The sequence below is a fragment of the Achroia grisella genome, unplaced genomic scaffold (genome assembly GCF_030625045.1).
Source record: "Achroia grisella isolate CSIRO2021 unplaced genomic scaffold, CSIRO_AGI_Agris_v1 utg640, whole genome shotgun sequence".
NCBI lineage: Eukaryota > Metazoa > Arthropoda > Insecta > Lepidoptera > Pyralidae > Achroia > Achroia grisella.
Genome location: NW_026712977.1, coordinates 4,562,250 through 4,577,864, shown reverse-complemented (window position 1 = coordinate 4,577,864; position 15,615 = coordinate 4,562,250). Strand labels below are relative to the sequence as shown.

The following is a 15,615-nucleotide window of genomic DNA, read 5'->3' as shown; positions in this document are numbered from 1 at the left end:
CCCCGCTCTACCTGTATGTTCAGAGTTCAAAACTACACGCCCGCTTTCGCCATGCGAACAAGGCGATGTTGGAATAAGTTTCTAATGTTACAAAGAAAATTCGACTTTATTGTTATACTATAGTTCGAGGCACAAAGCCTCTTTTGTTCAGCTGTTACGTAGAAATTTTCTTTATGCAAAATTGTTACTTAATGGCACCGTGCCTAAGGGTTACATTAGTTTGACGTGGAAAATTTATAGGTATTTCGTTCAATACTCTGCCTAGTTACTTGTATATGATTCTGTATGCTTATTATTCTGTTTACGATGACATATTATATTCTAGTACAAATGCTTTAAACAATCAGCTCACACAATATTCATGGGTATTACTGTTTATTGGTAATTACCTATTGCCTATTAATCTACTCGTATTATTGTATAATATATGTACTATAGACATGAAACCTACGACAATTCTAGTTCATGCATATTCATACATAGGACACATACCTATAGTATCTGTCTCTGAAATATCTATATAAAATTTGATTAATTAAAAAGATTAAATTATAAACAACATAATAAAAATTTTCAGAATATATTTAAATTATTACAGATAATACAAAATTGATAACTTAGACACTCTATTTGTTTAGTACATCGTACTCTGTACAAAATATCTAATAAGTAAGTATATTTTGTTTTATTCATATAGTTTTGGTAGCCACATCAACCTGACGTCGGCACATACCTAATTGCGCGAGTAGGCTTTCATCGTTTTGAACTGAGTACTAATATGTTCTGGTGATCAATGGATTCTAAACATACACAAGTATAAAAATAACTAAAATGACGTTTCAATTACTTACCTAAATTTATCAATTAAATACTGCATAATACAATGAGGTTACTTCATGCAGAGATCACTCTTCTAGAGTGTATTCTCTACCATTAAAAATTCCACTAGGTTCAGTAAACTGGTAAGTAATATAGTACAACGGTTCTTAATGAATGAAATAATTGAAGTATAGTAATAAATGTCCTGTTCAATTTAGATCCTAAAAATTTCTAGAATATTTAATATGTAATGCCACGTATCAAAATTTCGGATGTCATAAAGCCGTTTAAAACTAAAAAAACATTTGGTCTTAAATCAGCACCTAATGAAGCATACATACGTTCCACTTTTTTATGTAAAGTTGTTATCGATTGGGCAACTACTCCATTCTATGCAAAGTGCCATAAAGACTGCCCACTCTATGCAAAGTACCAAAATGCCTATATACTTACAGTATGAAAAGTACTACCATAATCTCACCATACATCGGAAATAACACTTTAAAAGCTTCTTAGCGGTGAAAATGGGTGAGATAGTCACCGTGCAGAATTAATTTACACTTTTTTTATGTACTTAAACGATATGACAAACAATCTGGCGGCTCATCTGATAGTAAGCGGTATCTAGCCGTCGTCTATATACATGTGTACATTAATCATATTCTGTTATTACTAGTGTCACATGTACACATGACACCACTCATGCGTTGCTATTTCAGAGGATTAAGTTGTCATGTAAATCACATGTAATTTTACTGACTAATCTGCACCCAATATCGAAATACAGCTTACATTACAAGCTGATTGCTGGCTAAAATAGATGAAACTGATGACTTTTTCTACCGCGAGCTTTTTAATGCGAAAAGGGTTTAGGGTGAAAGGGGAGATGAAAGGTTGTAAGAAAATATCGTCATTTTTAAAGCTAGGAGCTTGAAACTTATTTTTTAGGCTGTTGATTTAATAAGTAAATATTATATTCAAAATTCACATAAATTTTACTATTAAGAGGAAAAAAATGTGTGATGAAATTTCGTAATGAAAAGTGTCAAATTTGAAATTAGAGTGATGAAGCTTTTATTATAGTAAATAATTAAAAATGCTATTGTTCTGCAAATAAACGGAATCAATGCTGATGAAGACGCGAGAAAAGCACGTCATTTAATATATCTATTCATTATATTGGGTATTAGAATGTCACATAACTACCTGCATAAGGTACGTAGGTATCTATGTACAATAAAATGCAGACATTTTTCTATACAATTAACAATCATTTACTTTCGATTACTGAGTATTAGGCCATGTAATTTTTTAAGTACAGAAACATAAAAGGCAATAACTGGTTGTAATGTTGAAATTTCAATGAAAATGAAATGAAACTGTTCATAGCTATTAAAACAATTATAGCCACGAGTGATAAGAATAGCTCGTATCATTGAAATAACGACTTTAATATCGTATTGTTACAACCCCAATTTCCGGTATATGCAAAGATTGAAAAACCTAAGCCTTATGACATTGGTATAAAGTTTAGTTTTACGAGGCTCCACATAGATCGTAATCGTTGAACGCACTGAAATTGGAACACTCATCTTTTACGATACCTCATTTCAAAATACGTTGGATGTTCTTGGTTTGTGAAATAAAATTGTACCTAATAATGTTGTATTAGAGTTTTTATTTGAATTTTAATACTTTTAACTAACTTAACTCAACATAAATAGATAATAAATTATTAATTACGTATATTGTATTTAATTATAGGTATTACAAATCTATTCTATGGGCAATCGCGATATCCGATTTTTTTGGGAAACAAGAAGTCCGACTTACTGATGGTAGGTAAGTGGTAACTGTTACCTATACATGAATATTTATATTAGACACTAGATGTACTCGCGACTTCTTCCGCGTGGAATTTACCTTTATTTTTCTAAAATAAAAGTTGCCTAAGTTACTCCTTATTACATTAGCTACCTGCCAATAAAAGTCCCGCCAAAATCGGTCAAGCCTTTTCAGAGATTAGCCGAAACAAACAGACAGACAAAAATTGTAAAAAATGTTATTTTTGTGTATGTACCATATTTATATCCATATGCACTTAGTAAAAAACGGTTATTTCAAACAGACACTCCAATTTTATTTATATGTATAGATTATATATGAATATTTATATTAGACCATTATATGTAACTCCCATTATACAACTCATGCGTTGCCATTCCGGAATTCAATATCTATTTTTTATTATTGCTTTACAAATACAGGCTACAAATGTTTCAGGTATAGCAGTGTAAGTGTATATAGAGTATAGTGTTTTCAAGAATTAAACGACTTTACTACATTTATTTTCTTATTTTATATATGACTAGCAATTTGTGCCATATATAAACAGACATAAGTACCTAAACGGCATCCTATAATTTCTCCTTGTAATTACTACCTTAATGCACCCTTCAAAGAAACTGCTTACAAATCAACCTGCTTCGCGATTGGAATAGATCGACTGATGTAGATACATGCAGACAAGTTTTTATAAAATATCACAGAATATAACGTTGAATATCACAATTTCATTCGAAATCAAGGTTTCTTAAATTTCTTACATACGGCACTAAAGTCAGGGGCAGAATTCGGCTGCGAACAATATTAAAAATTGGCGTAATTGAGATTTCAGATTGAGACACGTAGGATATTATTACCATGTTATCGATTGAGATGATGATTCGGAACTGATAAATTGTACATAAAAGTATAGATCTTATATAGGTATAATAGCAATAGCAATAGCTAAATACCATAGTAAAAATATAAGGTGGGGTGACACGGTTAATGCAGTACCTAGACAATATTTAGTTTGTTTTACTAGCCCTAATACCTAATTACATTGAAGTATCTCTAACTGTATCCCATACATTCCAAAATTTCGGGTTTCAAACCAGTTCTTAATAACATGAAAGAATATCTAAGCTAATTTGTGATTATTAAAAGAATAACTGTTTTAGGGCCAGCGCATACGACATATAATTTTTACAAGAAAATGTTGCCCGATGTTCTCGCTGGAGACTTCTCTCTAACTTCTACATATTGCTTTGTGTTCTGATTATCTGTTAGGTAAATCGGAATAAAAATAACTACCATAGACTAAACAAATATGTACCTGCCAAACAACAAATGCTTTGAGTATCTTAATCTCTTTTATTACTACGCCAAATGCAAAAATACTTTACCAACTTGGTTTCGGTTTTATGAGTCACGAGATGTGACAGTGAAATTGCTGACTATATAGTTATATAGAGCTATAACATCTTAGTCCTCAAGAATTATTACGTACTATTCGCTACAATGTCACTGTAAGTGCCTACTTTGTGATGCCACTTTCTATCAGATAAGCTTTTAGCTGTGGACTACTTCAGTCGTATAAAAGTATTCCTACCTAGACGAGATGGCAAATTAATAAAATAGAAGGTATAGGTAGATAGATGCAGATATACAAAATCATTAATAAGATTCAATTATAAATCTACAAGACTATGTTTACACCTGTAGAGACAAATTTACATTCTATTAGCAATATTATGAACGAACATTCCATAATACTTGCTAATAAAATATCTTTACTCAGCTACGTCGCCGTCGTTGCTATTTAACTAGATACTACGTTTCACCACAACATAACCTTTGCGTACGTAAGGTTGTATGTACTACGCGCCACATGACGTACGCACCACGCCGCTTATCGTACCGGTACGCAATAATACGTAACTCACTGTACTTTATGCTCGAATGCTCGCCCCGACCTGTTTACATATCTCCAAATGTTACGTTTCAATAGATGCATTCTCCTTTTTTATTATTATTATCATTCCTTTTATGAACGCAGACGTCACTACATAAGTCGAATAACAATCGTTGGTGGCCGCTCACCCTCGTCTACGTTTTGTTTGCAGACGGACTTGAGAGGCATCTTTCGTCCCACCTCCGCTTATAGCATCACGGGTAGGTCTGTTTCGACGCCGCGGCGTTTGGCGCCAACATGAATAAAATAAGATGGTACCGACAGCCGCTACCTATCTCGCTCTCGCCTCTTAGATCTCGCGTGGGTGGAGGCGGGCAAGCTGTACGAGAGTAGAAATGCAATAAAACCGAGCGCCTACATGGGAGATTTGTCTCTCTATAGGTAGATGGTTATAGTTAAAAAGCTTGATGCTATATGCTTGGCTTTATTTGTTTAGCTCCGACGGCCGACACACGTGTTAATTTCCGTTTAATTTCGGATAATGATATTGCTTATTTCATTTAGAGCTGTTAATAAAAAAGCTGAATTTTGGTATTCTGACTCTATTACGTAGTTCATAAAGTCGAATATTTGCAGTACTCATACATTCCAAGTAAATCCTACCTATCTAATCCGTATTGGTTTAATAAAGGATAAACAAGGTTTGAGCGATGGTATCAACTGAAGCGTTTTCCGATATCTTTGATAATTTATAATTAGCTACCGACTGCTAACGTTTATCTAAATGTTTGTCTCTCTCCGTTTGATAGGAAGCTTCGCTGGTTTTGTGAGACAGATTAGCTAACTTAAGTCAAAAGAGAACTAGGTAGCTCCTTGAGGTAGAACTAACTCTTGTAAACATTTCTGCGAGCACACCGTTTACGCGTCAGTAATTTGAGAAACACCTAAAGCGTAAATTAGATGGAGTATATAAATAGAGACAGGAACCATCAACTAGCAATTCTATCAATTTACGCTGGCGTAGATAGATAGATAAATCTGTTTTCCATAGTTAATAGAGTCGTGTCTCAGTCACACATAGACTGCTTGATCAAGTCTCCTACCTAAAAAGCGAATCGTTACAAATTCAAGGATTTAGCAACTTATTTTAGAACATTTTAACACGCGACGCAAAGTAAGTTAGGTATCTCTCACACTTCTGTTGTCCGGTTACTTCTTGTATAAGCCTATTATTGGGAGACATAACTTTTGAAGATTATCGATCTATGTTTATTGTATCTAATATTACTAAAATAGATGACGAAATTTAACATAAACTCAATCAGTTATCTAATTATATTACAGACTGGTTCTTCTAAACACCGATAACAAACCGAATTATGAATTTATCCGAGAAAAGGAAGGTTTACCCTGTCTCTCTGAATTAAAAAATAGGTAGGTATGACTTACCTTATTATCTACCACAAACAAATATTCAAAAGTGCTTAGGTATACCTATATACCTGATAGTTTATGTGAATAGAGATTATTTCAGTTATTGTGTCTATATTGTTATCTCCACTTGTATCATTACCTACATAGTATAAAATAAAGTCGGTGTCGCTGTCTGTCCATCCTTATGTATGCTTAAATCTTTAAAACTACGCAATCGACTTTGAAGCCGTTTTTTTAATAGATAGAGTGATTCAAGACAATGGTTTATATATATAATACATATACATCCGTGCGAAGCCGGGGCGAGTAGCCAGTATATTATATAAATGTACTGTAAGAATATAAAATTAGACTAGGTAATATACTGGGTAATATATGATGAGGAATCAATTTCGCTTCGATATAGTATGTCTACAAGCACACAGGTACGGTACCTCAGTCACGCCAATCGGCGGTTACCGATAGTAAATGCCAGTAAGGGTTAGAAACTAATTTATTTAGTTAACTTCCCTAGTGGCTCACGAAAGTCTACTATTATATTCAACATGAAGACTGCCTGTTAAAGTTAGGTATACTTAAATTGTCATCATCACAACTATAGATATCTACGTAACAAGGTAAATTTTGAGAAGTCCTGGGTCCACCGTGTAACCTAACTCGTAAGCATTCTTGGTGTTCAACTAGCAAGAATTAAGGGTACCATGGATGTTACATTACGACGGAACCCATTTTCCAAAAGGTGGGCCGTATTCTCATTAGGCTTTACGATTAAGTCCCATATAAAATAGCTACTCATGTACAAATGTTGGACGCAAGTTGGCCTTAAAAATTTATTAATCGACAATTACCATGATGACGCTATAGCAATATTTGACTATAGCTTGCGTGTCACAGCAGTTAGGTTTTTTTAAACTATATCATGATGTCCCATGTGAAGAAAATAAGAAAATAAAATGAGGGATTTATACATAGTTATTTCTTTGTATATTTATAATTAAATTATTTTTATTACAACGGCTTACTTATACCTACTTATATTCCATTCTCTTATTTTTTGTATTGTTTTCCATGAATTTAATCAATTTAGTCGTACCGTCGACATCAACGATACCTACTGTAGATTTTCACAGCGGTAATTAAGATTTGGTAGATTCGTAATGTGTGGAAGATCGTACATGGTAGAAGGCCTATAGCCAACAATGGACAGCTACGGGTTGAAATGATGATACAATATTTTGCATTTAGATAGGTACTTACAATTTCAGTTAAATAATTTCTTATATCTTGTGACTCTTGGTTGGAGGCAGCAAGAACTTCAAATAATTCCTCATGTGCATTTGTCATTTTCATATACAAATTTCTCTTTGTTATTATACAAACATACTTAAAAGCTTGTTAAAAAAAAGGTCGTTTAACAATTCTAAGGTAATCTATCACCCAAATCACCCCCTATCCCTACATCTATTCATTTATAAACGACTAAAGTATCATGAATACACACAACTATGTCACTATTTTTACAGCAACTAACACGAAATTCACAGAAACGTATTACAGCTACAAATGTCGTAGACGCGATGAACGTATCAAATTGGCTGTTCGGCTGTCTTTAATGAATCAACTATTCGCCGACGATATCATGACCGGCAATTATATCCTACGCTATAATTATTGGCGACAAGCAAACCTACTAATAGCAGAACATTGAACTAAATTCTCTTTAATACACACGTATATGTGCATATATAAGTATGTTTAGTACAATTTACCAGTTAAACGTTTCTAAATATTATAGTAGGAATTGCATTAGAAATTGCACTATATGCTATTATTTTATTATTTATTTATTATAACACCTCCCAGTGGAATAAATGACAAGGCATTATACGCAATAAACTAATAAAAATATACATTGAAAAATCATTTAAATATTCGAGAAAGCCAAAGAGACTGTCCAACTTATATTATAAACGATGACGAAAGTTCGGCAGTGTGGATTTGACAAATTAATTTTCATTATGTTAATTTGTTAACCTTTCACATAAAATATACTGAACGGATTTTGATGAGACTTTACAGTAATAACAGCTGATATATTCCGATATAACACATAGGCTATAAATTATATGCAAGTGAATGCGCGGACACAGCTAATAATAAAAAAAACATTTATTGTTTTCTCTACTTATGAATACCTACTCAAATTCTACGCCGATTTTTATAACCATTGGAAATGGAAAGGGTTTGATTTCTATGGAATTTATTCTCTTAATGTCATTTATTAATTTATAGCTAATATAAAAACTAGAAAAATAACAAAAACATAAAAAACACATTATTCTCTGATTATGAATAAGAATAATGTCATAATTTAAAATCGTATAATTTAAGAAATATCTAAAGGTTCTATTTTTAATTGATATTATAAAGTTCTTTATATACCTACTTGCTAGCTATTTATTGTTATCATTCGTATTAATTTCAAATGCAAATATTTCCAATACACTATGTATAGGTACTAGGTAGCTATGAATAATTATTATGATAATTTACGTATGAAACTTTAAATTAGTAATTTATTTAATGAAGCAATTGGTACTGAGTCTCTAAATAATTCTGAATAACTTCAAGTGTAAAATGTAGCTACTTTGCAACATATAATAGAATGAGTGAGATTATTTGTGTTATGGAATCGTAGAAATATTATATTACAGAACATTTCAGAAGAATATTTCAGCGACATTTATTTATATCGTAGATATAGTTTTTATTATAAATCGATAGAATTGTTGCTAGATTTTCCCGTAACATAAAACTAGAACTAGGTACTATAAATTCCTCGTTAAATGTAAACCTCCAAAACGGATTACTACACCGCATTTAAAATTAATATTTACTCCGTTGGCATTTAATACAATTTATATTTAACGTAACACATTTCATTAATATTGCGTTAATACTTCAGTAATACGCGTACTGCACATTAAATTCCAGTTTTTTGTTGGAGAATAATGTGATTTACTCAATGTTGTTGTATTATTTCGCATTACCGGCACTCCGTGGTTGAATAAATACAGTTTGAAGGTTTATCGCAAGTTTTTTTTATTGTGCGGCGGAGAATGTGAGTTTTGATTTTCAATTTCATTACTTCGATACGATGATTGGCACTGGTAACGATTTAATATTTAATAGATTTTCTATGCGAAAATAAAATTGTTTTCTCTTTCATGAATTCACTGTTTAATTGATCGTGAAATTAAAGTTATTTCAAAACTTTTAGACTAAAGACGGCTCTAACTAACTATTTATTAAATCAATCACAGTAACTACAACATAGTTACTTGTAAAATGTGATTTTCAATAATTTCATTCCGACAGACAGATATGACAGTAACATAGGTACTTAAGTTGCCAGATATTTTTATCCGCTCTATACTTAGAATGTAAAACATAATAGCGTCGCTTGGACACATACTTATCTGACTGAAAATACAAACATTGCTATTACTAATGATATACAAGTATAAATAACATAATGAAATGTTAGATAGTCATTATTTTTCTAAAATAGAATACCGCATATCTAACCTTATGACGCAACTTAAATCTTCCAGTATTCAAGCCATAAAAAATCTAGTCTCTTTATCTGTGTGCAGTAGTTACAGATCTATTAATTATGCTTGTACCTACCTATATGTTGCTAATAATTAAATTTAAGATGATGAACGTTTTAAAAAACTAATAACAAATATCTTTTATCAACTCAAAAAAGTAAAACTACTACTAAATTATTTGAAAGAGCAACACGCAAGATTCTTTTTCATTTTTTTTTGTGATGAGCCAACATTCCGAAAGACCGGTTGATTATAAAAAATAAGTGATAACTATTCAAAAATGTTTCAATGTATGTTTACTTGAATAAGTGATTTACTATGTATATTTCTTTACTTATACCTGGGCTAAAATATATTTAAGAATATCACAACATTATTACCAAGTCCGTTAAATGGTTTATGACACCAAACTCTTCATGTAACCAGATTATAGTATTCACTTATCTTAAGAGTAAACTTGAAAAAGGCCATAAGAAATCAATTCAAGAGAAATAAAAATGAAAACATCTTATAGGTATGGAGTCGCCTGGCTGGCGTTCTAGACTTAATGGGGATAATCTCTTCTTTCGTGATATCCGTGTTCAGCAGTGGAATAATAAACGATTGTCTTACGGCTACTTGTGGATGGAAAATCTTAATAATTTCTTATTACATAAGTTTATAATATTGTTGTAACCGTTACGTTACCTTGTTAGGTTATAAAATATTTTTTGTCGCTTCTAACTTTTCTAACTGTTAAATATAAATTAATAAAGATTTCTGATAAAATAATATATCGTTGAAAAATATCAATATAAAGATATTCATGCATCGAATAAACCTTTATATTTTAAGGCAACAATTTAAAACTGTAACCAAAGTTTAAAATATTAGGTTATGACCTAAAAACGTCAGTAGTGTAGCTTTTTTCTTAAAATAATGCTGTCCTACACTGATATATCTAAGAATAATTATACCATACTAATTTTATTACTGTTCATTTATTAAATAGAGGAAAAATATATTTTTGTAATCTTTTAGTTTATGTTTTTAATTTAAAAAATGATTAAATCCGTATATTTCTGTACCCGAAATTCTTTTCGGGTTTGGGACGGGTTGGAGTTATAAATAGTATTTATATTATATCTAGGAGAAAAATACCGCTATACTATTACCAAATGTGTATCTAAATGACTATATTAATAATTCGTATTCGTTTAAATAATTTTAATATCTTACAACTATTAGGCCACACCGATAACTGCCATATTAATCTCATATATTTTCAAAATGGAATTATGTTCAATGTATTAATTTATCATTTATCTAAAGGAATGTTATATATTTTTCGTCAAATTTTTTAAAATTACTATTTTCATTATATTATTTTAATAACCATTCTATTGAGTTTTCCGTGATAATGTAAACAACATAATCTCTATATTCGTCGTAATAATCACATAATTTTTTAATCATTGTAATTATATTAATTACAATATATTAGGAAGTTTCAATAATACTGTTAATTGATAGTCGAAGTCACTTCAAAGTAAAAGTTAAAAATATTTTCTGCCGACGGCGCCGTAGATTTCTTTGATTCTTTTTCGCCATCTGAAAAACCTTTAAATATACACTCTATTAAACAAGTGAAGTTCCTTGCATAATTTTCAGATTTAATTATTTATTTTTAAAATTTAATAATATCAAACTATATAATAAAATAAATATATTGACATTATCTATTATTGAAATTATATATCCAATATATGTAGTTATTTAAATCTAATTTAATAACAATAACAAATTAATTGAATTAGAATATTAAAATAAATTTCAATAGTTTATAAATATAGAGAATAGTGTGTTTTATTATTTTTCATATAAGTATATAAAACAATGTGTTTATTTGAACAAAAAATTAAAATCGTAGCATAGTTTTACTTTTAAATATATTTATTTAAGGGTTAGTAAAAATTTAATTTAAATCATATGTATATTATAAAATTCTATTAAAGCTTTAACTCCGTTTCATTAGAACTATTAGATATTATATTCTCATATTAGTATATGTCATAAAACTCAATTATAACTTTCAACTCTGTTTCATTAGAACTATTTCATATAATATGAAACTATTTGTCTTTACTACGAGTTCGCGTAGCGACGGCCGCTACGCTGCTGACTACGCGGAATACCTACGCTATAGCCTACGGCGCGTAGCATAAAACCGATGTTTCAGTCTTACACCGCGGCAATTAAATGGTTTTTATATAATTTTAATAATCCTTTTTCAGTAATAATATTTCTTTAATGCGACGTGTTCATTTAAATATCCAAAATTATGCGATATGAAATTGCAAACGGAAATACTATCCGTTTATAATATTTAATGCGAAATGTTCGTGATGATTTTTCGTAATGAATACGGTATTTATAGAATAAAATATTGTAATTAACATATAACCGTAATAAACACGTCGGCATAATATATATTATCGATAAAATTCACATCAATTTATTTGTAAGTGAAAAGGCGTACATACTTTCACCAGAGATAATATTTTATCAGCATTTATTTAATTTATTGATATAATTAATCGTACTACAGATTTATGAAAATTTATTATGGAATAATAAATTTTTATATTCAATCGGGCGATCTGTTTTCGACGAATTTATTTACGAAAGTTATTTATTCATTAAATTTTGTATATCCCCTCAGTATTATTCGTTTTAATGTTTTATTTACTATAATTTTTAATATGAATAAAATTGTTTGTTGCGAGTTTTTATATTACATTAACAAAATGATGTAAATTATTATTTTTTAAATTAAGATGCGAATGTAATATTTTCAGTTTCTTTTGGATTAATATAACTATATCCTAGATACTGTATGTACGTATAAGCTTGTATACTTTATTTTACCTGTATTATATTGTCTAGATTATTTTGGTAAATGTATCTAAAATAATATTATAGAGACAATAATTTTTTTTTTTGTTTGTAATTGATAAACTCGATAAATAAAGGATCAAGGATTTTATCAGTAATTTTTTTACAACCTTACTAATATTTTTCTATGCAGTATATGTATATGGGTAATTCATGCGGTCTGTGCCGCGATTCATAGCTATTGTGAGACCGCGCTAATATAAATGTATTATATTCTGAAACAGCTAAACATATTTTGATAAAAAAATTTACAGTCTTAAGTGTTCTCTGCGACAACATCCCAACTTTAAGATCGCGTCTAAACACAACGTATTTGAAGAGAATAGTTAAATTATTGATAAGATTGATATTATATAATTTTTCGAATATTATTAGAATAGTATTTATTATTCAATTATCAGATCTAATTATCATATTTATCTAAAAAAAATCCGAATATTTAATCCGCGTCATGTAGATATTATAGTTTAACTTCCCTCCAAAGTTTAAACTTTGACAGTCTATAACTTCAGAATAAACCTATATTAAATATATAAATAATAATAATAGATAAATAAATACCATCAGTTAATAAACGCGCGTTAATAAATCTGAAAATTATGCACGTCAACAACGTTGAATTCGCGGAAAAAAAAAACAAAACATCTTCATGGAGCTCCACGATAAGAAGTCGCCACAGCAATCGCCAGCAACATACGTAAACAAACAATCGCAATGCAGCACAGTTTCTGAAAACAAAACAATTAGTTAACTAACCTATTGTTTACTCCACTCCAACGCTGCCTGCCGCTCTCGATGTATTCTTGTTGTCTTCCGAACCTCCTAATTACGTAGTCACATTTTTATTTTGTTTAATTCAATGTATTTTTTACGAATAATACTGACCGAATTTTTTTAAAACCGTTGTGTATCAAACGTATGTTAGTATACCTATATAAAGATAGGTATTGGACGCAACTGGAGGAATGTTGAATAACATCGTGTAGGTATTTTGAAGGGGTGTAATGTAACATCATAAGAAAGCATTGTAAGACGGTACTCACGGATGGGTTAGGCACGCACCGCCGCGGGTCGGTGCTGCGGTACGTTGGACTGTACCGGCCTGGAAAGCAGCCAGGCGGAGCCATGAGCCCTCCACCGGATTTCATCTTGTCCGGGGAGTACATGGCACATGACCCCCAAGGGTCGTCCTCCAACTTCAACACCTTGGAGGGTGAGTGATACTGCCGGTCGAAAATCTTGGCGACTTGTATCGTACTTTCGGGGATGAATTAGCGGCGGTCCGCCGCGACCGTCACGTTCGCCGGGTGATGACCGACTGAGCGGCTCGCGGCGTGACGTCACCGGCCACGCCCTCGCCCCTCCACTTACCCCCGCCCCCAGGCCTACCCTGCCGTCTCACGCATGTTTACGTCGCGCGCCGGCGGCGGGCTTCACGAATTACTGAATTATTTAATTGGTCCATTCACTTCTCGTGCCTGTTACCTTTTCACGCTTCTAACTCCAAAAAGGTTGACGGTGACGCGATTGGCACTCGCCTAATTATGCCCTCAATCGATACCACCGAACAAATTCACAAGTTTCCGAATGGTAAATTAAGGCTTTTGTTACACGTGCCTTGATAATTACCTATCTACAGACTTTGTCCGGGTCCAAATTCCCTTGTATATCAATTTTCATTATTCGCCAGATAAAGGAGCTTTGGGTTTTTCAGATCCCTCCGAAGAACTCTCATTAGTCAGGATTGTATTTGATGTTGTCTATGTTTGCTGAAAAAACTTCCACTGATCGAATCATTTTATCTGGATAATCGATAATAAGTTCTATCTCGTTCAATTAGATTTAGTGTATACCTACAGTAATTTTAATTGTAGGAACGAGAATATACATTTTAAAATATTTAATGTTGTTATATTGTCTGCATGCTCATGGGTATTAAGGACAAAATAATATACCTAGATAAATAGATCAATAAAGGTCTATTCAGTGATAGAGTCGAGTTGTTAAGCCTTCATCACCAAATGGCAGCTCGTTTATCACTCGTCCTATGTCTCAGCCTACTCCAGTTCCAGAAAATTTTGACTCCCTCAGTCATAAACATATACTAAATCAAGAATATATATACTGTTTCTCTTAATTTATCTAAGCACAAGCCTATAGGTAATTAACTACATTATTTGCATAATAATTGTGTAGCGTTTTTGCTAACACGAAGAAAAAGGCATTTCTGATCACGAAAAATACCTACAACTATAGATATTTATCGCTACATATATAATTAGCACATTATTAGCCATTTTAAGAAACCAAGTACCTACCTACCTATAAACAGAGTACCTATAACTATACCATTTCTTGTTTTTGAATTTTGATACATATTGTACAGAATCATATAAACATATAGGTATTCATAGCAAAAATATGCAGAACTCCATTAACTAATTAGCTTCATCTATATATCTTCATATTAACAGCTTAGTTTCTTATAAATCTAAACTCCGTCTGTGTTTGTAATTTGATGAGATATGTACCTAAATATTGAAATTCTAGTGCAAGTAACTTCTTCTAGACTAGTCTTACATTACTGTACTATAAGTAAATACCTACCAGACACGAAGTTACCTAGCATAGGCACTTAACTCTACAAATCTCCTTCAGAAAACTCCTATGTAAGTATACACAAATGTTTGCATCATGAATATAAAATATTTGCTATAGGATTTAAAATTGAACAAAAGCTTTTCATATTTCTCCGTAGAGCTACGTATTTACTATATCTGAACTTGTTACTCTACAAGCCGCTGTTATTTTGCTACTGCACAATTTGTTGAATCTAGTACTATTGAGATCTATCTACAGATATACGAGTAAATTACGACAGTTGTCATCAAGACACGGATGAGCTAGTCAGAATCATTGTCAATTATTGTCCATTGTGTCTTGATGTAGAGGTCATGTAGTAGTAAACGCAATATATTTTGTTGGAACGCAGCAGTACAGCCTAACTCAGACTTTTGGATTAATTTTGGGTTTGATATCGCTATTATCTTCACTAGAGAGTCAATCAAAAATACA

General features: G+C 31.5%; 1 protein-coding gene across 1 annotated transcript in view; it reads right to left on the bottom strand.

Moving 5' to 3' along the window:
• LOC131849159 (inhibitory POU protein) overlaps positions 1 to 13,803 on the bottom strand; it is a 68,792-nt gene extending 54,989 nt beyond the window's left edge. The window contains exon 1 of the mRNA XM_059199156.1: positions 13,584 to 13,803. Within this exon, the coding sequence (XP_059055139.1) occupies positions 13,584 to 13,706 (123 nt within the window). The 5' untranslated portion in view covers positions 13,707 to 13,803. The remainder of the gene's footprint in view (positions 1 to 13,583) is intronic.
• Positions 13,804 to 15,615: the final 1,812 nt, after the last annotated feature.